The following is a 23,674-nucleotide window of genomic DNA, read 5'->3' on the forward strand; positions in this document are numbered from 1 at the left end:
CATTTTTATTGTAAAAACTGCTCATGTTAGACCTTGTATTCAAATATTTAGATGCATCACGTTTTCATTCATGTCATAGACATGTTGTAGCCCTTGATGTCGAACTATCCTGCAATCTCAAGGATTTAATGCCTCTTTGATTGCACGCTTTGCTAGCATTAAGATCAGATCACCCTGCATCCCATTGTCCTTTTGTTTCCAGACGCTAGGCTCGACTTGCAGCCTGCAGCAGTAGTGAAACCTGATTCTTGAGGCTCAGGACAGCTCTCTTCATAGTGTAAAACCAGCTGAGAAATGGGAGCTGGCAGTTTTTAAATCCAGACCCGTGACACTATCACAAGCAATTAGCCTAGGATGCTTTGCTACAGGAGCAACTGATGAACCCCAGGTCCTGTAGCACAGATGATTCAAGGAGTTGGTTATACTGTACAGTATGTTAAAAACAAATCATTTGAGAGACGGAGAGGCTTAACAGGATTTACCCAAGTAGGACATGTTAGGACATCCTCCTCGGTCCTTGAACGCCATTGATTTATATCTATGCATTTAGAAAATTCTTTTATCCAGTGTGATTTGTAGTGCATGCAAGATATGCAGTTAATTAGTAAACCCAGTTTTATTTTATTTTTATTTTATTTTATTCTAAGCTGTAATTTATTTACATTTTTATTTATTGGTGTATTTTTTATTTTTAGCTTTTTTAATATTATTATTATTATTATACAGTGCCCTCCACAAATATTGGCACCCTTGGTAAATATGAGCAAAGGTAGTTGTGGAAATAAATCTGCATTGTTTATCCTTTTGATCTTTCATTCAAAAAAGTCACAAAATTCTAATCTTTCATTGAAGTAAAACAATAGAAAGTTTGGGGAAAATCTCATTATTAAATACATTTTTCTCTTTAGTTCAAGTTGGCCACAATTATTGGCACCCAATTATTGCAACATCCTTGTCCCAAGATAACAGCTCTGAATTTTCATGGTGAGTTTGGAAAACACCTGACAAGAGATCAGAGACCATTCCTTCATATAGAATCTCTCCAGATCCTTCAGATTCCCAACTCCATGTTGGTTCTTCTCCTCTTCAGTTCACCCAACTCATTTTCTAAAGGGTTCAGGTCAGGGAACTGGGACGGCCATGGCAGAAGCTTCATTTTGTCCTCAGTGACACATTTTTGTGTTTGTTCTGGATCATTGTCTTGATGGAAAATCTAAACACGGCCTATTATAAGATTTCTAACAGTGGCAGTCAGGTTTAGATTCTTTTATCTCTTAGTATTTGATAGAATCCATGATGCCATGTATCTAAACAAGATGTCCAGGATCTCTGGCAGAAAAATAGGCCCAGAACATTAAAGATCCAGCAGTTTATTTAAATGTGGGCATGGGGTACTTTTTATTCCGTGTTTGCACCAAACCAATCTTGAGTGTTTGCTGCCGAAGCGCTCTTTATTTAGTTTCATCTGACCATAGAAGCCAGTCCCTTTTGAAGTCCATTATGACGATATAGATACACATCCTCTTCTAGGCAGATTTGTAACATCTTTAGTTGATTGGAACTTCTTAATTATTGCCCTGATGGTGGAAATGGGGATTTTCAATGCTTTAGCTCTTTTCTTACAGCCACTTTCTATTTTGTGAAGCTCAGCAATCTTGTTCTGCACATCAGAACTATATTCTTTGGTTTTACTCCTTGCGATGGACAGTTAAGGGAATTTGGCCTTGTGTTCCTCATATTTATAATCCTGTGCAACAGGAAGTCATGGCTGGACAATTTTATGTTCCTAGTCACCCTGGTGTGCTAAAAAAATGTAAATATGAATGGGAATATACTTCAGAGATATTTTACTCATAAGAATGTCTAGGGGTGCCAATAATTGTGGCTAACGTGAACTGGAGAAAAACATTTATTTCACTTTCAATTGTTTTACTTCAGTGAAAGGTTAGAATTTTGTGAATTTTTGAAGGAAAGATCAAAAGGATAAACAATGCAGAATTATTTCCACAGCTGCGTTTGCTCATAATTACCAAGGGTGCCAGTATTTGTGGAGGGCACTGTATGTATTTGCTCTTCTATTTTATTTGATCTATTTTAATCTATTATTCTATTTAATTTAATTTAATTTTTTTAATTAAATTTTATTATTTTGCTTGAGCACTGTACTGTTTCAGATTTTAGGATTTCAAATTTGAGTGTTTTTTTTAATTTGAGGTTTGTGCTCTGGCTGTTTGATCGGATTGTTGTTGATCCAGGAGCATGTCGTGCTTGAGTAAAGGGTTTGGAGAAAAGTGAGACAGAAGGACAAAGACAGAGAGGCAAAGCTCCATACAGGGTCGTAAATCTTAGGAGGGACTCTTCAAAATGTGCCATTTAGGACCACTGTTTCTCTGCGATGACGCAGCATTCAGAGGGGGCTTGTCTGGGCTGGTTGGGGGGCTGGGGAAGGCAGGGTGATGCACTGCTTCAGTATAATGGCCGTCTCACTCCTCCCTCACATCTGTGCACAACACTCTCAACTCGTCTTATAATGTAAGCATCTTATTCATTTCTGTTAGCTGCGTACCTCAGTATGCTGTAAATGGATACATGTAGGAACCAGCCTGTATGATTTTCTGTGCTTTAGAAAGAGAAATATAATACGGTCATTTTGTTATTTTGTTAAACATAATTCAATCACAGGTGTGAAAGTGAAGCTCACTGCAGATGTTTGAAATATTTTAGCATGTATGAAATTAAATGTTATAGAATGAAGATAGTTTGGCCTTGGATTGTGACGTAGGTTTCTGTTGATGTGGAAGATGCTGAATTATTGGCTCTGGCTGAATTTTCACAATCTTTTCATTCGTCAGCTGCTGCTATGCTCATCACGTTCTTTTACATTAGTCACCATCTCTGTCTTTTTTTTTTTTTAATGTGTTCTCCATGTGTCATGCCACAAGCCTGGTCACTGCTTCAACTGCATTTTTGTATTAATCAATACATTAATTTATTTTTTAACATAACTTACTTTTTCCTCCTCACTTGGCCTTTTTTTTTTTTTTTTTAAATCCAACATATTGCAGTGTCTAGTTAACAGCATTATTTAGCAAAAATGTGTGCATTTTATCTTGATTTACATTTATTTTATAAATTTAAATGTACATTTGTTTTTACTGAAAATGTTGCAATATTTAGGTAGAGATATCTGAGGTGGGGTGTGGAAATATGTATGGAATTTTTTTTTTTTTTTTAATTGGCTATCCATCGTACATTTTAGCTAAATTCTGAAAAACATCCTTTAATTTAAAAATAAAATTGAATTTAGATTTTAAATTATTTATTTATTTATTTAGATTTAATTTAATTAATTAAATTATTTATTTAAATGAGGCATTGGCTATCCATCATTCATTTTAGCCAAATCCAGTAAAACATCCTATAATTTTTTTTTTTTTAATTAATTTAGATTTTATTACATTTAATTGTTTTTTTTTTTCTGTTTTATTTTTTTAATTTCCAGTTAGAGAAATATGCTTTTTGTATGGAAATATGTATGGAACTCATTTATTTATTTATTAAATCAGACATTGGCTATTCATCGTTCATTTTTGGCAAATTCTGTATTTTTATTTAATATATTTAGTTTAAGTATTTAATTTTATTTGTAAAATTTTATTTATTTTGTAATTTTATTTTTAAAAACTTTTAGTTAGAGACATATGTTGTTTGTATGGAAATATGTCTGGAATTTATTTTATTTATTTATTTATTTTTTTTTATTTTTAAATGTGCATTGGCTATCCATCATTCATTTTAATCAAAATCTGTAAAAACATCCTATACTTGTTAAAAAATGTATTTTTATTACATTTTATTACATTAGTTTAATTAAGTTATTTTTTAATTATGTATTTATTTTTTATTTTATTTTTGAAATTTCTAGTTAGAGACATGTTTTTTTTTGTATGGAAATATCTATGGAGTTTATTTATTTATTTATTTTATTTTAATCAGGCATTGTTATCCATTGTTCATTTTAGCCACACTCTAAAACAGCATCCTATATTTTATTAGTTCAGTTAAAATTTTATGAAATTTAATTTAATTTAATTTTTTAGCTTATGAACAAATGCTGTTTAATGGTATATTTTCCCCCTCGATTCTTTTTCATCTTAGCTGCTGATTTGAAGGACATTTGTCTGAGGGGTTTTTATTCAGTGCCTAAGGCTCAGTCCAATTTTGGATCTTTTTATAGCTTCTGGGTTTTTTTTTTTTTTTCAAATTATTATTATTATTTTTTTTGCCAATTTTCCCATTGGCTTTTAATTGTTTTTCTTGTTGCCCCATTCATTCTCCATCTTCCTCCCTTTCTCTCACTGCTTACTCATTCCTCTCTGGGCTGTCATTCTCTGGCTCTTCATCTTTCTAATGTCTTTTTGGTTCTCCATTCTGGATTATGAAATTTTCAGTAGCTGTGCAGCCTGTCATGCATTAAAAAGAGGAAACCCACATGCACTTCTGTCGCATGTGCCCGCATGTACTATAGCAAGTGAATACTGAGAAAGGGCAAATGTGTTTTTGTTCATATATGCACCACTTCTCCATAATTTTTTCATCTCATGTTTCATATGCGGCCGAGTATATGGTCTGCGGGTTTGAATGAGTCTTCTCCTGTTTTGAACAAAGTATCTGTCCCCACAGCGTGCAGCATGTCTCACACTGTAGGGGTTGTCGAGCAGTGAGCAGATCATTTTTTTTTTGACTAAGCAGGTCTCAGTATGTTTACATGGTGGCCTGATTCAGTCTGACCCAAATAGATCCAGCTCTTCTCCATCTTTAGTTACATATACAAAGTGTTATTTACTGAGCTGTGCTTCTTTAACCTAATTTGTTATTGTGGACCAGATTATGTATATATATTCTGAGGATATTCTGCATGTATGATGATACAGTGCTGCATGGACTCGTCGCTCTCCGTGGTGCTGAAAAGGATTTCTTAGTGCTCCACTAAACTCAAGCTTGTAAAAAGAAGTGCAGGGGTTCATCCCATCTCTGCAAATGTAAGCGACCTTCCATAAAACTTTGATGGTAGCGAACATGTTTTATTTAAACAATTATGAGGTTATCTACGGAAAGGCAGGAGAGCTTACGCTGACTCGTTCTTGGTTTCATATAAATTCTATTAGACTTTTCAGATTCAGTCAGTAGTGAGAAGTGAGGTAGCTCGGTAAAACCAGGAAAAAACAAATACAAAATTCCCATTCGATTCCTGTCTTGATGTCCTTTGGCAATCCCAATGCCAATGCAATGCTTTCCTGTCTGTTCTCCAAAAAAGGCATACAAGCCCATTAATGTAACTTAAAAAAAAGTTTGCATATGTCACACTTGACTACAAAACTAGTCATAAGGGTTTTTTTTTTGTAAACTGATATTTATACATCAGCTGAATAAAAAGCTTTCCACTGATGTATGGTTTGTTAGAATAAAACAATATTTGGCTGCAATACACCTATTTCAAAATCTGGAATCTGAGGGTGCAAAAAAATCAAAATATTGAGAAAATCACCTTTAAAGTTGTCCAAATTAATTTCTTAGCAATGCTTATTACTAATCAAAAATTAAGTTTTGATATATTTACAGTAGGAAATGTACAAAATATCTTAATGAACATGATCTTTACGTAATATCCTAATGATTTAGGATTTAGGAAATGATTTGGCATAAAAGAAAATTTGATAAATAATTAAGACTTTTATTTTGTGGTCCAGGGTCACATTGTGTTGTAAGTTTTGTCTTAATTGAGACATTAGGATTTTATTGCTATTATTGTAATATGTAATGAGAAAATGGAGCTCACATTTCAAGAGGAAAAAAATCTTTATTTTATTCAGAAGCCAAAATTGAACAAAAATGCAATTTGGTGCACATGTTATTTAAATGATGAAAAAGTAAGATTAATTTCTTACAGCTTATAATGTAAATCAGTGACATTTTTATAACACTTACTTTGCATAGAAAATATGCATATTAAAAGGCATTGGAATACCAGCTGTCATGCTGTTTTTCCCAAAAATATTAGTAAGATGACATTTAAATGCTTAGTTTTATTATCAATCCTCTTTAGTTTGAGATATTGAGAGATATGCAAATAAACATTCTCTAAAAGCTTGTTATATTATGATTCATTTTAAAACACACACACACACACACACACACACACACATACACAAATACCATATGGATAAATAAGTAAACCTAAGTTGCTTCAGACCAGCTTATTGAAATTTTACTAACAATATAAAAACTATTCTCTTATTGTTAACTCTTATTAAAAATTCACAGCAAAAAGACGTGTGCAAACGTTTTAGAATTCTGCTAAAAGTTTAAAAGTATGAAATCGTAGTATGAAGTCAGAGGACAGAAGGCATATAGTAAATTGTGTAACAGGTTTTTCGGCAAAGTTTTGATCATGCTGATAATTTAGGGTCCTTAGAAATGTATGTATCAAGTATTCAATTGGCTTCATAAGGTTACTAAGCCTGTATGTGTATTTCTTTCCTAGAATCACTAGTCACTGAGTCACTAATGCTTCTCCAAATTCTCTGGTGTACTCTGCTATTTTGAGTTGTTTAGTCACAGCTCAGGGAAGATCATTTTCTGTTTAGGTGGTAAATTCTTTTGTGTGTTAAAGTGACAAAATAAAATTCCGTACTCTATCTTTATTCCTGATAACTACATGTGACAGTAATATTATTTACTTTTACCATCATTATTTGGGCACTTCAAGGGTTAATTATGAAATATAAATGTCGACATTTACTCACCCTTATGTCATTGCAATCCTTTATGATTTTTTCAGCTTTTGGCAGAAAACAAAATAATTTAATTAAATGAATAACTGGTTGGGTGATTTCATCAAAGTGGCAGTAAACTGTGATTTAAATAAAGTAAGCAGGAAACTCAGCAAAGAAATTACAAAGGCTTACTGATGATTTAATTGGTGAACAGTAACCTAATATTTAAGCAGTGTTGACAGTAAAGTTGTGGTGGATACCATTACGTTTCTGTATACCACACATGGCCGAATGCAATTCTTATATTGCTGTTTGGAAATAGCAGGATTTGATGATGAATTTTTCATTATTTCTATGTATCTTTATTTTATTTGTTGTTTTGAGATGTTTAAGTCAGTCAAGTTTACATTATTAAGTAAACTGATTTTGACTTTAATTAAAAACTATATCAAAAACAAGATTAATGCAACCTTTTTAAAGAAAAAAGGATGTTTTGTTATAGCTTTTGGAGCAAAGGTGCCACCATCTTTGAATACTACAGTGTGTGATATCACAAGGCCATTGCCCAGTGAAGTAATATAAGCATTTCTTTACTTTGTGAACACACAAATGTGACCCTGGACCACAAAACCAGATTTATACATCATCTGAAAGCTGAATAAATGAGCTTTCTATTGATGTATGGTTTGTTAGGTGTATATGTTGTATATGACAATATTTGGCCGAGATACAACTATTTGAAAATCTGGAATCTGAGGGTGCAAAAAAATCTAAATTCTGAGAAAATCACCTTTAAAGTTGTCCATATGAAGTTCATAGCAATGCATGTTACTAATCAAAAATTAAGTTTTGATATATTTACGGTAGGAAATTTACAAAATATCTTCATGAAACTTGCTTTACTTAATATCCCAATGATTTTTGGCATAAAAAAATCGATAATTTTGACCCATACAATGTATTTTTGGCTATTGCTACAAATATATCCGTGCTGCTTACAACTGGCTTTGTGGTCCAGGGTCACAAATGTGTTTGATTTTCACCATAAATCACCATAACATCCAATAATAAACTGTCTACATCACAAAGTTTTGATTGTGGTATCCCAAACATTGTTTTTAGAACGCGAGGTGCAATGTGATGTAAACAAACAGCGATTTGTACAATATCGTTCATGTTGCATCTATTGTTGTGTCAGACCTTTCAGACATATTTGCATTACACTGGCTTGTTCACCAGTAGTGGTATGTAACATATTTAATATTTGCCTGCAAATACAATTAGCTTTCTATCTGAACGATTGGGTCAATGCTGCGTCCTCAATAAAGTTTATCATGCTCACGAGTTTTAAGTCCTGTCACTTTAAACATTAAAGTGTTTTAAGCCATTCAAGCACAAAAGAGATAATTTCTGTGCACACACATGCAAAAACTTCAGCTTGGACAGTGCACAAATACCAAATTGAGTTCTCTTTCGCATCTTCCTGAGCAAATAGACACAAAATTATGTCAGAATGACTGTCTTGACAAGTTTCCACATAAACACGTATTGTCTCCGACACACTCCTCACCCCAAACCAGCAGGTAGCTCCACCCGTGACGTCACTCAAATTTCTCAATTTCCAACGGAGCAAGCCAACCCTGTGATGTCACACGCTGTGCTATTGCAAGATGGTGGTGCCCTTGCTCCAAAAGCTACAACAAAACATCCATTTTTCTTTAAAAAGGTTACATATATGTTTTTTTGAAGTGGAAATCAGTTTACTAAATAATGTAAACTTGACTGACTGCTTCACTTCTGAATTATTCGATCAAGCATCCTGCAGCCTCGTGCTTATGTTCAAATTACAGCTGCGCTGACATTCAGATCACTGTGTTGGATTAAACAGCAGCATTTTCAACCAATCAAATTCGAGAACTGGAACTAACTGTTCTGTATAAAGATTGTTACATAAACGTCTTCCACTTTATTGTACTCCAGAGACATAATGTATGTTTTGCATGCATACTTGTGGATTTACATTCTTCTTGCTAAAGAATATGATTTTAATTATTTAGCAGTATATAACGCAGTATGTCTTCATTACGATGCCTTGTCCTTTAGAAACAGACGAAGGTTTTCAATATGCGATTATTACTTCTTAATGTCCAGTTGAATAAGTAATGATGCTTCTCTCTGGTTGCAACTAATCAAATCTTTCTCTTTCTGTTTGTTGTTCTGTCTTTGTCTTCTCTGTGGCTTGTGCTCGTTTCTCTCTCTCTCTCTCCACAGACGTTTATAGTCCTAAATAAAGGGAAAACAATCTTCCGCTTTAGTGCCACACCTTCCTTGTACATGATAAGCCCTTTTAATCTCGCTAGACGAATAGCGATTAAAATTTTGATACATTCATATCCTTTTTCTGCTGTTTAAATGCATGTGATGAATGTCTTTCTCTGCATCAGATATGTAATATGTCTTCTTACTGCTGGAGTGCATGGGATTTTCAGGACTAACGCTTAGGATTCAGACTAATATGTTGTAGTTAAACGGTGTGTTCCTCTGTGGGACTGTAACAGCATATCAGTGGGTGTGGATGTAGGTGTGAATTTTAGATGCACGGCAACTGTTTTGTTTGACAGTAGAGATGCCAAATAGAGAGAGAAAATGGTGGAGCTCTGTCGCCTGGTTTCAGCACATTGTGTCCTGTTTTGATGATGAAACCCATGGCCAAGGACATCGAGTTGAGTGGACGTATGCCGTGCAGCAGCAGTCTCCCTATTGGCCAATATAGCACAATTGAAAAATGTGCTTTCTCTCCCTGACCATATAATGGCATTTGTTTTATTCCGATGTAATGTGAGTCATGCCACATTAACTTGCAGCTCATTCATAAAACATAGGGCATTGCTGTTAATATTGAGCTGAATCATAACAGTTTTCAAACATACACCACAAAGATTTGAAATGTAATGCTATGCTCTCTCCTCTGAGGACTGTTTAACTAATTTGGTGGTTAATGTGGTTGTAGTCCAAACAAAAAAAATTTAACTGCCTACATAAATAATGCAAATGAGCTGAAAACTACCTGTTATGATATACTGTAAGCACTATGGCTGGGTGATATATTGAATATTCAGGTTTTTTTTGGGAATACTGAAATTATTCTAACATGTTATTTATTAATACATTTTATTAGGGCTGGGGAAAAATATAGATTTCTTGATTTTAATCGATTCTCGTTTTAGTAAAACTGTATTGATTCTTATATCCCAAGAATCAATTAATCTGACCTTGTTTCAGATACTGAAAGTAACATTGTAGCATGCCTTCCATCCAGTGCATCGCAATAAGCTTTGTGCTGTGTTATTTTCGATATGAAACAAAGCCTCAGATTTCAAATTCTGTCCATTTATTAATTTTCAAACAGTAAATTCTGTTTAGGTGCAAAATACGGTAGCGCATCAGTTCAAGAGAAGCAGCAATGCAAAGTGCATGTGAACTGATCATCTTCTTTGCTTTAATACCAGTTTCAGCTCAAAATAAACATGAAAACGTTCGAAGATATGTTAAAAGAAAGAGTACAACTTACCTAAATTTGTATCCTGTCTCGTGTAAGCGCTCAATCGGTGTTTCAACCGTGGAAAGATGCTAATATAACAGATCAAACAATGTCACGTTACATCATGTTTACCTCAGAAAAAAATATTCAGTGACCATAGACTCATTAGCCAGCTAGGAAAATGCATCTAATGCATCTATGTATATATAAACACACACACACACACACACAAACACATTGAAAATATTTACATGTATATATTTTTATTGATATAATTAATATTATATAAAAAATATTTAATATATAAACATATATTTTTTTAAATATATCCATGCATGTGTGTGTATTTATATGTACATAATAAATATACACAGTACACACATATATTATGTAAACAAAACTTTTATTTTGGATGCAATTAATCGTGATTTATCGTTGCACAGCACTAAAAATAATGTTCTTCAATATTTAATTTATGTTTAAATAAATCTGTCTAGTTTTTAATGACAGCCAACATTTAAATGTTTATATTTCAAAAAACAAATTAGAGTAGAAATATAATTATATAATTGGAAAGTTAGTATTATAACTTTTATTATAAAAAATTGTTATTTACGTGTTTGTGTACAAATTATAATGTAGTACCAGCTGACTCTCATGTATATTTTACAGCATTTTTTTTGCCTTGAGGAAATTTGCCATGTACAGTACCTGATATATTTCCAAAATAATCTATATTTAATCGAATGGTGACATTTGTGTCACCACCCAGCCCTATAGTTTATGATATACTGTATAAATATATATAAATTAACATGATTTAACATCACTCACTGTTTGTTCATTTAGTGGCAAATATTATGGAAAACATGTCTTTATTTTTTTAAGTAGATAATATTTTTTTTAAGGTGTTGCATTTAATTTGTTAGAATTAATTTGTTTTAAATAGGTGTCTGTCTGAGACTGTATATGTGCAAAATTATGCCTCTTGCATTAGACATTGGAATTTACATCAAATATTGCCATAAATATTGCCTAGCCATAGCACTTCTTTACAAATATCAAAAATTCACCATTTTCCGTCTGTATTTGGCATTCTGTTATTGATGAATGTCCTGAAATGTATATTTACAAAGTAAAACTGTAATATCTCAGAATTTCCTTAACTGATACCCACAGTATTCAGCATGTTCATTATGTGTACGATTTTGACCAACTGTGTGTTCATGACTTTTAGTAATCCTCCTGAGTGGTCCAAACAAGTAGAGTAAGTATTGATCCTAACTGACCCATTTACATCACAAAAACATAAATATACACATTAAAAGTATAAAGCAGATCCATTTTCTTAATCCAGTTACTTCTGCTCTTTCCTTCAGGTATACCTTCACTGGAATTTATACGTTTGAATCAGCTGTAAAAATCATTGCCCGTGGATTCTGTATAGATGACTTCACATTCCTTAGAGATCCATGGAACTGGCTGGATTTCATGGTCATCTCGATGGCGTAAGTATTCTGTCCTTAATGTGATTTGTAAACTATCATTCGGTTGATGTCAAATCATAAAGAATAAGTAATTTAACTGGTTAGTATTATCACATTTGCTTAAAACATAATTTTCAGTCTCATTCTTGTTTATGATGGATGGTGAAAAGAAATACTGGTAAACTGTTTGTACACTGAGCTGTACCTTACTGTATGTGGGGGATGGAGACAACACATTTTCAGCTGTTATATTCTGTCTCTAACCATGTAAACATTTTTAGGTAGCATCTTTTATGGATGTGGCAGCTCTTCTCATGTCTTGTCCAGTTTCTCACAGTTCTGCATTTGTGCTTGTGACTGTTTTTCTCCTCATCTGTCTGCTGCTCTGTGAATATACCGTACCTGGTTGTTGCACTGATCCAGAATGCTCACTCTATTCTTCTCTTCTGAGAATTTTCATCGTTCAGATGTTCCTACCGATCAGTGTTTAGAGCCATTCACCAACAACACGATTCCCAGCAGCCCACGCAGAAAACTCTCTCCCTCTCTCTTCCTCTCTCACTCACTGACTCTTTCTGCCTTCCTAGTTCCCACTCTCCATTTTTCATTCCATCTGTTTTTTGGTTTATTAATCTGTCTGTTTTCTGTATACAAAACATACCAGACATATTCATCTGAGATATATTGTATTTCATATAATAATGTCATCATATGAGCATGTTTGTTTATAAAAGCTATTGGGGTGGGAGAAAGAGATTAGGTTTTGTGTTGGTATGCCAAGTATCTTTTATTATTATAATTATTGGAAAGTAGGGATGTAACAATATCAAAATCTCACGATACGAAACTTTCGCAATATGAAGTCCACGATACAATATTTATTGCGATATTTAAAAAAACATTACATTTTGTACATTTTAAAGTTAAATTATTATATCTAATGCACTTTGAGAGTTCAAAATAAGAGTTTCAACCCATGTTCTTAACTAGGAAAACTTAAGTCAGTGATTTGACTTCTAGCTGAAATTTAAAGGGGACTGAGCCCTCTTTTTATTTGTGATGTACTGTCTCACACTGGTGTTTTGGGAAGCCAAACAAATTAGAATATAATAATAATAACAACAACAACAGTAGTAGCCATATATTGTAAAACAACTGCACTGCAAAATAAATGAAAATTAATATTTCATAGGCATATTATTTTACCGTTACACTACAGTCGGGAAATGACAATACATCTGTCCTAATTTCTACACTTGAAAGAGATATTTTGAATTTGGACTGCATTTAACATTTAGCAATTCATACTCCACTTTTAAGCTTTTATTTTGACGGAAATGGCAGGAGAGCTTTTATTTTGAAGGAAAACTCCAGCTTTAGTGAAAACAGGCTTACAAAAACGTCTCACTACAAATCTAATGAAATGCTGTAATCATCTGTCACGAAAATGAAGCATAAATGGTGGCCGTTGCATTCCAAAACATGCGTTAAACTCACAGCACAATAAACCAGTTCACTGTATTCATCCACTATGAACGGAGACGTTCTGAGGCGCGGAAAACGGATCACAAGCCTGAACGAAGTGCGCGCTATGCTTTGAAATGTGCAGCGCCCCTTAAGGGATTAAGCTATGTTGCGCTTTTGGTTTTATACTGTAAAAAAAAAACTATTTGTTGATTCTTAAAATAATTTGTTACCCAGCTGCCTTAAAATTTTAAGTTCAGTCAAATCAAAAAAGTTTAGTCAGCTTGAAATGTTGTATTAAGTGACAACTTAGTACTTTAAGGCAGCTGGGTAACAAGCCCAGCTTTTTAAGTTAAAATAGTTTTAGTCAACTCAAATATCTTATAAGTTTTCACTTAGTACAATTTAACGTTTCAAGTTGACTTAACTTATTTGAGTTGACTGAACTTAAAATTTTAAGTCTGTAGTTTAAGTCTTTTAAGTTTTAATTTGACTAAACAAATTGTTTTTTTGTTTTTTTTTACAGTGTAGTTTGCAAAACACAACTTTAAAGACCTTTTATGTTAAAATAAGAAGTTTAAATATATTTTAAAAACTACACTTTTTGCCCGGAATACCTATAGTTTCATATCGTCATGTGACCACGATAATATCAAGACAGTTTTGCTATCGCAATACCACGATATTGATAATGTTGTTACATCCCTATCTGAAAGATATCTTTAATGCACATTGCCATAGTATGTTTATTTTCTTTCAACACAGAAGTAATTACAGTAATGTTTTTTTGTTTACATGAAATTCTAAATTAAATTTGAATATTTGGCATTCCTACTTAGTATTGTGACTACATTAAATTACCCTCATCTTTTTTTATAAAAACAGATCATCTTAATCTGCATATGGAAGTCATCGAGTACTAAGTCATGACCATGTCTCCATGTAACTTTGATCTGATCATTGCAGGTATATAACAGAGTTTGTAAACCTAGGCAATGTCTCAGCTCTGCGCACGTTCAGAGTTCTGAGGGCATTGAAAACAATTTCTGTAATCCCAGGTAAGAGAGTGTGTGGGCGGGAGGGGTGTCGGGTCGGTGTTAGGTGTAAGTGTGTGTATCTTGGTTTTCTTTTCCTTCCTTCCCCACCCGTAGTGGACAGGCTCTGTGAGTGGCGTACCTCCTGGTGGTTCGTTGGCGTGGTGGTGTTCTTGGTGTGTTTGTGGTTGTCATTGGTGTCTGTGTGTGATCCTCCCTTATTTCAGATATGTAACAGAGTTTGTGGACCTGGGGAATGTATCTGCGCTGAGAACATTCAGAGTTCTCCGAGCATTGAAAACTATCTCTGTCATTCCAGGTGAGACGCAGTTTTGACGCTGAGGTTAACTTTCAGTATGACCCCCTATTACTATTCAATTTGAAATCTTTTTTTTTTGGACTTTTCTCTCATTATTTTTTTTTTTAGCTGAAATTAATTTGGAGAGGACCATTTAATTTGCTTTTTCAATCTCCAAAATGATCAAAAATGGTACTTATACATTTTTGATAGGCTTTGCAGTCTACTATCAATCTCAAGAGTCCTTTGGTTTCGACACCCTTTTGCCCCTTTAGAAACTTTAGAGCAGATTAGAGCAAATTAGAAAGCTTTAGCGACCGAACCTCTCTAACTTCTTTCATGTAGGCAATAAATGTATCTGTGAATAAACCCTGAACTGGGTTCAACTCAAGCTACTATATTATTTGTAGGTTTGTTGTTGAGATCTTGCTAAAGCAGATCTTTGTGTTACATAAAGCGTATTTTATTTCTAACAGGATTTTAACAGGAAGGACTTTCTAGTTCACTGTAAAAAAGACAATTTGTTGAGTCAACTTATTTTAAGGAAGCTGGGTAACAAGCCCAGCTTTTAAGTTTAACAAACCAATTTTTTTGTGTAGTCAACTCAAATATCTAAGTTGTGACTTCAAGTTGACTAAACTTATTTGAGTTGACTGAACTTACAATTTTACGGCAGCAGGGTAACAAATTATTTTAAGTTGACTCAACAAATTGTTTTTTTGTTATGTTTTTTTTACAGTGTAGCCTCAAAAATCAAGCTATAAAGGTATGAACACATTAATTTAGCTGATTAATATATATTAGGAAGTTATTAGACCTTTTCAGACTGGCCTCCTGGCCTTTTTTTTTTAATAAGCTTTGTTCCCCAAACTGAAAATTGCATAGCTCTCAGTGAGTTCTCAAAGAATATATACTTGTTACTTATTTATGAAGACTGCCAAGCCTAGTTTGTGGACATATTTTATGCTGCATGATGCTTTGGAAGTCACTTGCTTTTATAGTATTAGCCTACTAAGTGCTTGGCTGCCTTTTATTTTTTTAACAATTCATTTTTCTTCACTTTTTTTCCTTTATTTTGTATGAAACTCACAAATTGCACCTGGAAATACAATAACAAGAATAGTTTAGATGGTCAAGGAAAAATGTTTTCATTGTACTTGTGCCATTGTTTTTATTTCCTTCAGGGGCCTTGCAAAAACGCCAGACCTTTAGCTTAACGTCTTGATAGATTAGCATCATATACAAGTCATTTTAAGTGAAATAACAGGATTTATTTAGCTGACTAGGTTTTACTGCAAGTCATATTTGTCATCCTGTGTTATTTTCAGTAGGGCTATGAACTAAAGCCTACTCAGCAAATCTCTGAGCCCTGTGAGATTTATAAAAAATGTTTTGGTGGGGTTTATGGACAAGAGGATTGTAGTATATCAATACTGATTTGAGTGTCTGCTGTCCTGAAGGTAAAGCAGTTTTTTCTGTATTTGGGAGGGAATTATGGAGGGGTCAGTGCAGTTCTGATGATGCTTAGCTCAGCATGTCTAATGGAGCCTTGGAAGATTTTTACACTGGACTTGTTTCTGTTCAGCCTTCGAGCTGAAATGACCTGCATGCTATCTTCACCCCCCCTAGTCCCTGCTTGCTTTACTCCCCCTATGTCATGGCCCTCTGGTTGTGCTGCAGTATTTATAGACAAATGGATGTCAGGCTGTTCTCAGGCTGTTTCAGGGAGCCATCCCTTTATTGTCAAGAGAATTCCTTGAAGGTTATCCTTCGAGAACCTTAAAATTCTATTTTGGAATGCTGGAATTCAAAACTGTTCCATGACTGATTTTTGCGTTTCCTGAAAAAATATATTATCTAGGCATTTATTAAAATCATGTTTTAGGGCATAATAGTAAATTATTCATCTGACTATACCAAATGATGGGATGGCTCCCAAGCAGTATTTGTGTAAAGAAGCTTAAAGTGTATTTTGTGATTCTGTTATTTATACACTGTCATTCTGAATTAAAATAAGGATTCAAGGTATGATATTATAAAAAGGACATACAATTAAAAACATTAATTTATACTAAAGTGCATCTTTAAAGGGATAGTCCCCCAAAAATGAAAATTCTGTCATTAATTACCCACCCTAGTGTTGTTCCAAACCCGTAAGAACTTTGTTCATCTTCATAACACAAATTAAGATATTATAAGATATACGAAAAGTATTCTTGTAGCTTCATAACATTACGGTTGAACCACTGATATCACATAGACTATTTTAACAATGTCTTCACTACCTTTATTTGCCCTGAATGTGTCAGTTGCGTTGCTCTCTATGGAGGGTCAGAAAGCTCTCAGATTTCATCAAAAATATCCTAATTTGCGTTGTGAAGATAAACTAAGGTTTTATGGATTTGGAACGACATTAGGGTGAGTAATTAATGACAGAATTTTCATTTTTGGGTGAACTATCCCTTTAAGCATACATATCAGTGGTTCTCAACTGGTTTTGTTTCAGGATCCAGATCCACATTTATAAGCATGCAAAATTGGTTTCATATTCTCGGCAGCCAGTAATTTATCTTACAAAACTCGTTAGGCCAAAACCCTGTTCATAATGAAGGCATGTCAAGCATCATGATGCCATCTGTCTAAATTGGCTAGCTTCTGCCAGGTACCAGATGATTTTTGAGTTTTATTAGATCCTTGGCCTTAGATATCGACAAAAAAAAATATGGGAAACATTTTCTCCATATCTCCATCCCTCATATTTTATATATATATATATATATGTATATATATATATATATATAGTGCACAGCATAAATGAGTACACCCCCTCTAAAATTTAACAAATTCAGCAATTATTCTTTACTTAGAAGACATGTTAGGGTTCTTTTGAGATATAATGTTCCAACAAGCTAGCTTGATCAATTACCAAAGAAGAATGTCAAAATTATTCAGGAAAATAAGGTTTTCTTATCAAAGTGATAAAATGTTGTGTTGCAATAATGAGTACACCCACTTGAAAGTTACTAAATAAAACTTAAAAAACAAAACTGTAGGTTTAAGGCCATTTTTGATCAACAGGTAAGTATATTAAACCAAAACTTTTGAAGACAAGTAATTTCCTGACAGTTAAAAGTGTTATATAGCCTACTGAATCAAACTCAGGCTTAATGCTGGCAACAATGGAACCACTTGGAAGAGAACTGCCAGGAGATTTATTTCGGATCCAAAAGCATCCAAAATGTTCTGGTGTTGCTAGAGGAGGAGTACAGTGAGAAGTGCCTGGTACCCACAGTGATGTTCAGTGGTCTTATATAGGGATTTATGAGTACTGAAGGTTTGAGGGAGTTGTACTTTATCAAAGCGGTCATGAATTCACACACCACTGTGTGATGTAATACAAAAACTTAAAAAACAGAAGATGCTACCCTCTTTGTTGGTCATTTTTTCAACATGACAATGAAGATGTACTTTTTTTTTTTACAGAAAATATTGACATATTTTTTTTTGTTTGTGTTAAATATATGTTTAATACATTTCAATTTTGCCATCTTTCAATTAATTTTATTGGTGATCATTAAGAAAATACATATTTTATATTTATTCAGAGGGCGTGTACTCATTTATACTGTGCACTGTATTTAGAAATAAAAGTAAAAAATGGAAAATATACTGTATAGGGGTGTCAAACTAATATTTTTTTCAAATCTGTGACAGTAGTCTGTGTTTTCCAGCCATTCCTCTTATGGATAAAGAATTGTCAATAAATTATCAAGAAAAATTCATTCATTATATGTGAGAAAAAGAAAAAAAAAGAAATGCATTACATAATTTTCTATCCGCTTAAAAAATTGCATTGTTCCCAGCAGTCCAAATATGTCAGTATACCATCAGTTGAAAACCACAGATCTACATAATATGTATATAAAACACTAACAAGGCCTCACATCACATCATACCTTGAGACTCCTTTTAGACACTTCTGGGACTCGAACACATATGCAACTGTCTGTGCCTTTTTTTGTGTGTGTGTTTGTGTGCGTGTGTGCATATTTGTGCGTGTATGTGTGTGCATATTCGATATCTCAAAGGTCTGAAGACCATTGTTGGCGCTTTGATCCAGTCGGTGAAGAAGCTGTCAGATGTGATGATCCTCACCGTTTTCTGCCTCAGTGTCTTTGCCCTCATTGGTCTGCAGCTCTTCATGGGAAATCTGCGGCACAAGTGTGTCATCTGGCCCATCAACATCACAGAACAATACCAGGCCAATGGCAGCCATGCATTCAACTGGGATGATTACATCATGAATGAGAGTGAGCTTTTATTCCATTTGTCACGCATAAATGACAAAAATAGTTGTGGGAGGCACAGTATATTAGTTACATTTGCGAATTAATGCATTTTTATACATGTACATTATAATGTTGTGATGCCCATGTTCATTTGTAGTTTTAAGTTTTTGTGTTTTTTTTATATGCATTAGTATATAATTTACATTTTAGCTGTTTATCAGTTATCTGCCTTATCAGTATTGGCCATCATTTTAATGGATGAAAAGTACAAAATAATCTAGTTAACGTTCTCTGTCTCTTTTTGTCATTAGCTAATTTCTACTTCCTGCCAGACCAGTCGGATGGTCTTCTGTGTGGAAACAGTTCTGATTCAGGGTGAGTGTCTTCTCCTTCACAAAACAATCCCAAAACTATAAATGATATAACGTAGATATTTAGAAAATATAAACTACAAAGACAAAACACGCAGGAGGTCACTGAGATTCTTTTCTGAAAAACGTTGCATGCTAAACCATAGACTGGTGCCAAGTCATTATTTGGTTGTGTGCTCTTTTCCCTTCTCAGTCGCTGTCCTGAAGGCTACACATGCATGAAGGCTGGTCGCAATCCAAACTATGGGTACACCAGCTTTGACAGTTTTGGCTGGGCTTTCCTGGCTCTGTTCCGCCTTATGACGCAGGACTATTGGGAGAACTTGTACCAGCTGGTAAGGGCGTGGTCTTTTTTCCTCTTTCATCACTCTCAGTCCCATTTAAAGATCTGAATTTTGCTTGACCAAATAAATCTTTTTAAAATCAATTATGTGTTCCAGCTTTGCACAATTAAATAGTTGCATTCAATTATTTGCATTTTGCATGCAGATTAAACAGAGCTTGAGGTATCCTCAGGCCTTTTATGCTTAGTAAAGAACAGGAAATGATATGTAATTAGCAATTGTGAAGATCTGGATCACAACTGGTTTTGTCACAACTGGTTGCATTTTTATTAGTTTAATATGCTTTGTTTACCTTAAGTTTAATTTATGCTTTGAGAAGCATTTAGGATGAGCCACAATATTTATGCCGCTGCAGACAGACCTCGTTCTGCAGGATGCACACAAACACTGAACCCTCTGGGATCAGGAGCAGTAATGGACAGCTAGAAGACTAAATAGTAGAACGCTAAATATAGCCTGTGGTCTAGTTGAATCTGTATGTATTATATTTATTGCTGTCAATTTATTAAAAGAATAATGAATTATTATATTGCAGTTATTTCACATTCAATCTTCAAATAATGTATATTTTAAATATTTGTTTAATGGCATTTTTTTTTATGACTGAAGGCGAGTATCACTGATACAAACACTACAGATTTTTTCCTAATATTTAACCGTGGACTATTGGCCATTCAACATTACAGTATAACTGAGAGCTATCAATTTTAACATTTATTAGACTTTAAAAAAATAACAGCTTCTAATTTAAGTGAACTTAAAACAATCTTCACATTATAATAAATGTCATATTTACCTGTCCTTCAGCAAGTAGGAAGTATACAGAACTTCAATAAAGTTATCACACTAAATTCAAAATTAAATACAGATGAATCCTTAAAGCTACAAAAGTTGTTGCTTTCCTCTTTTTTTCTTTGTTCTTTGTTTAACATTTATTGATCAACATTTTGATCAACATCTTTGATTTACATAGTGTAATTTGTAAAATATTTTGTACGCTGTTAAACTGGAAAAATGCATCACCTGCGTTAATGCGCTAATGCACTTAATATAATATGTGACCCTGGACCACAAAAGCAGTCACAGTCACTGGGGTATATTTGTAGTAATAATCAAAAATACATTGTATGGGTCAAAATTATTAATTTTTGTTTTATGCCAAAAATCATTAGGAAATTAAGTAAAGATCATGTTCCATGAAGATATCACTTTCAGATGATGTATTAATCTCAACTTTGAAAAATTGACCCTTATGACTGGTTTTGTGGTCCAGGGTCACATATAATATAATATAATATATTATAATATATCACTTGAAATTTGTATTGAATAAGTTTTTTAGAATGTCATAATTAAAGGAGTCCACTTCCAGAACAAAAATTTACAGATAATGTACTCATCCCCTTGTCATCCAAGATGTTCATGTCTTTTTTCTTCAGCCATAAAGAAATTGTTTTTTGAATTAAACATTTCAGGATTTTTCTCCATATAATGGACTGATATGGTGCCCCGATTTTGAACTTCCAAAATGCAGTTTAAATGCAGCATCAAACGATCCCAAATGCGGTTGTAAACGATCCCAGCCAAGGAAGAAGGGTCTTATCTAGCGAAACGATCGGTTATTTTCAATAAAAATATATAATTTAAATACTTTTTAATCTCAAACACTCGTCTTGTCTTGCTTTCCCTGAACTCTGTGTATTCTGGCTCAGGACAGTTATGGTATGTCGAAAAACTTGTATTTTCTCCCTCAACTTCAAAAATCATTTCAAAATCATCCTACATCGCTGCAGAAGTACCGACCCAATCTTGGAAACATGCCAAGAAAATCAAACACCCTCGAAAAAAAGGTAAAACAGCGATATAGGGCGATTTTGAAGTTGAGGGAGAACATGAGATACCCTAACTGTCATGAACCGGAAAAAAACAGTTCAGGCAGAGTGAGACAAGATGAGCATTTGACATTAAAAAAGGAGATAAATTGTATTATTTTTATGAAAATAACCAATCGTTTCGCCAGATAAGACCCTTTTTTCTGGGATCGTTTACAACCGCATTTGGGATTATTTGAAGCCGCATTTAAACTGCGTTTTGGTAGTTAATTTCTTTATGGCTGAAGAAAGAAAGATATGAACATCTTGCATGACAAGGGAGTGAGTTCATTCTCTGTCAGTTTTTGTTCTGGAAGTGAACTTCTCCTTTTAATACTTGCATTTGAATAAACTGAATGTTATAGACCCTGTATTGAACAAACAAATGCATTTGATCCTAAAACCGGGTAATTGCAGTTCTTTTAAATGAGAATAAATGTCACTCCTCATAAGTTAGGCTTACTATTTTCTCATTATTTTGTCAGGCAAACCAACTGTGCTGTTAAAAAACCATGAAATTACTGGTTATCTTTCTGTTCTTCTCTTTTTAATTTTCTCACTCCAAACAGTCCATCTCGCTGTTTGTACATCAGCATCTCAGGATGCCAGTGGCTGCATTGAGCCAATCTTTTTAAAAGAACACAAATGAATGTATGCATGAATGTATGTATGTATGTGTATTTGCATTCTTTCTACAAGTAGGTCAGATAGAAGCAACTGAGGCTCAGAATAATGAACTGACATTTGCATTTTTCCAGCGAGTTATTGTACATCTCTACCAGTGTGAAACAGAATGGACAGAATCCCTGAATATTGTTTAAGAGTGTTTAGTAGTGTGTGTAAAAACAAACATTTTCTATATTGATGTGTGAATGCTCTGTAATATAATAAGACACCTCTGATCTGCCCCTCATCCACAGACCCTGAGAGCAGCAGGGAAGACCTACATGATTTTCTTTGTGCTGGTGATCTTTGTTGGTTCATTCTACCTTGTGAATTTGATCCTGGCTGTGGTGGCCATGGCATATGAGGAGCAGAACCAGGCCACTATGGAAGAGGCGGAGCAAAAGGAGGCAGAGTTTAAAGCCATGTTAGAACAGCTGAAGAAACAGCAGGAGGAGGCGCAGGTCAGAAAATGGTTAATGCCAATAATAAGGGTCCTCTTTTGTAATTTTAAGTGTTATGGTGTATTTTCCTGCTGCAATTTATTGCTTGCTTTGCATTTCTATTAATCACTTGTGACTGTGTATGATTTGTAATTGTGGACTTATTGTATTTCATATTTGATTTTGTGACTAAGATCAAAGCTGAATCACAGTCATTTAGGTCAATAAATTATTGATACATTTTGTGACTGCAGGCTAATGCCATGGCGACATCGGCGGGGACGGTGTCTGAGGACGTGGTGGAGGATGATGGTGATGGAGGTGGGAACTTGTCATGCAGCTCATCTGAGATGTCTAAACTGAGCTCCAAGAGTGCCAAAGAGCGACGCAACCGCAAGAAGAAGTGGCGGCAGAAAGAGCAGGACAAGGAGAAAGGGGACAGTGAGAAGTTTGTCAAATCTGAATCGGATGATGGAAGCAGGAGGAGCAGATTCCGTTTTCCTGACAACCGTTTAGGACGTAGAAGTTCTATAATGAACCAGGTAAAAGATGACTTCTGTTTTTTATTTTAAGTTTTTGTTAACTTAATGTTAATAGCACTTTGATGAATAGGATACAAATAAAACCAAACAGATGGTATGTGAAAGATATACAGAAAAATATTCAGACAACAGTTTTATTTTATGACTAATAAATTCTATTATATTACATTTTGTATCCTATAATTTTATATGATATACAAAATGAGCAATAATTAAAAAAAAAAAAGAAAAGAAAATAATTTACCAGAAGAGCAAACTGTAACAGGTTTGTAGTTAGTGATTAACTTAGAGGTATCGAAAAAGAAAATGAAAAATGTTTACTTGGTCATTTTATTCTTTTATATCATTTTATTATTATATATTATATTATTTTTCTTATTGTGAAAAAGCAGTTTTTGTACTATTTTTATATTTCTTTCATATTCTCTTTCATCTAGATTTTAATAAGAAGAAAAAAAAACATTTTGGGGAAAATTCTTTGCCAATTCAAAATATTCTAAAGTTATGATTTTGCATAATTTGATATGGTTGGATTTTGTCAAGATCAAGAT

The 23,674-nt window shown here is 33.8% G+C and overlaps 1 protein-coding gene across 5 annotated transcripts in view; it reads left to right on the forward strand.

The window, feature by feature from the left end:
• Positions 1-23,674, forward strand: part of scn8aa (sodium channel, voltage gated, type VIII, alpha subunit a) — a 76,553-nt gene that overhangs the window by 11,847 nt on the left and 41,032 nt on the right. For 3 of the 5 annotated variants that reach the window (XM_051097377.1, XM_051097380.1, XM_051097379.1), the window contains exons 3-11: positions 9,048-9,165; positions 11,494-11,584; positions 11,697-11,825; positions 14,530-14,621; positions 18,689-18,910; positions 19,201-19,264; positions 19,454-19,595; positions 22,396-22,602; positions 22,836-23,123. In XM_051097377.1, coding sequence (XP_050953334.1) covers positions 9,048-9,165; positions 11,494-11,584; positions 11,697-11,825; positions 14,530-14,621; positions 18,689-18,910; positions 19,201-19,264; positions 19,454-19,595; positions 22,396-22,602; positions 22,836-23,123 — 1,353 coding nt within the window. Of the gene's footprint in view, positions 1-9,047; positions 9,166-11,493; positions 11,585-11,696; positions 11,826-14,234; positions 14,327-14,529; positions 14,622-18,688; positions 18,911-19,200; positions 19,265-19,453; positions 19,596-22,395; positions 22,603-22,835; positions 23,124-23,674 lie in introns of all 5 variants that reach the window. The other 2 variants (XM_051097378.1, XM_051097381.1) reach the window with 1 other exon arrangement.

Source organism: Labeo rohita, chromosome 23 (genome assembly GCF_022985175.1).
Source record: "Labeo rohita strain BAU-BD-2019 chromosome 23, IGBB_LRoh.1.0, whole genome shotgun sequence".
Taxonomy (NCBI): domain Eukaryota; kingdom Metazoa; phylum Chordata; class Actinopteri; order Cypriniformes; family Cyprinidae; genus Labeo; species Labeo rohita.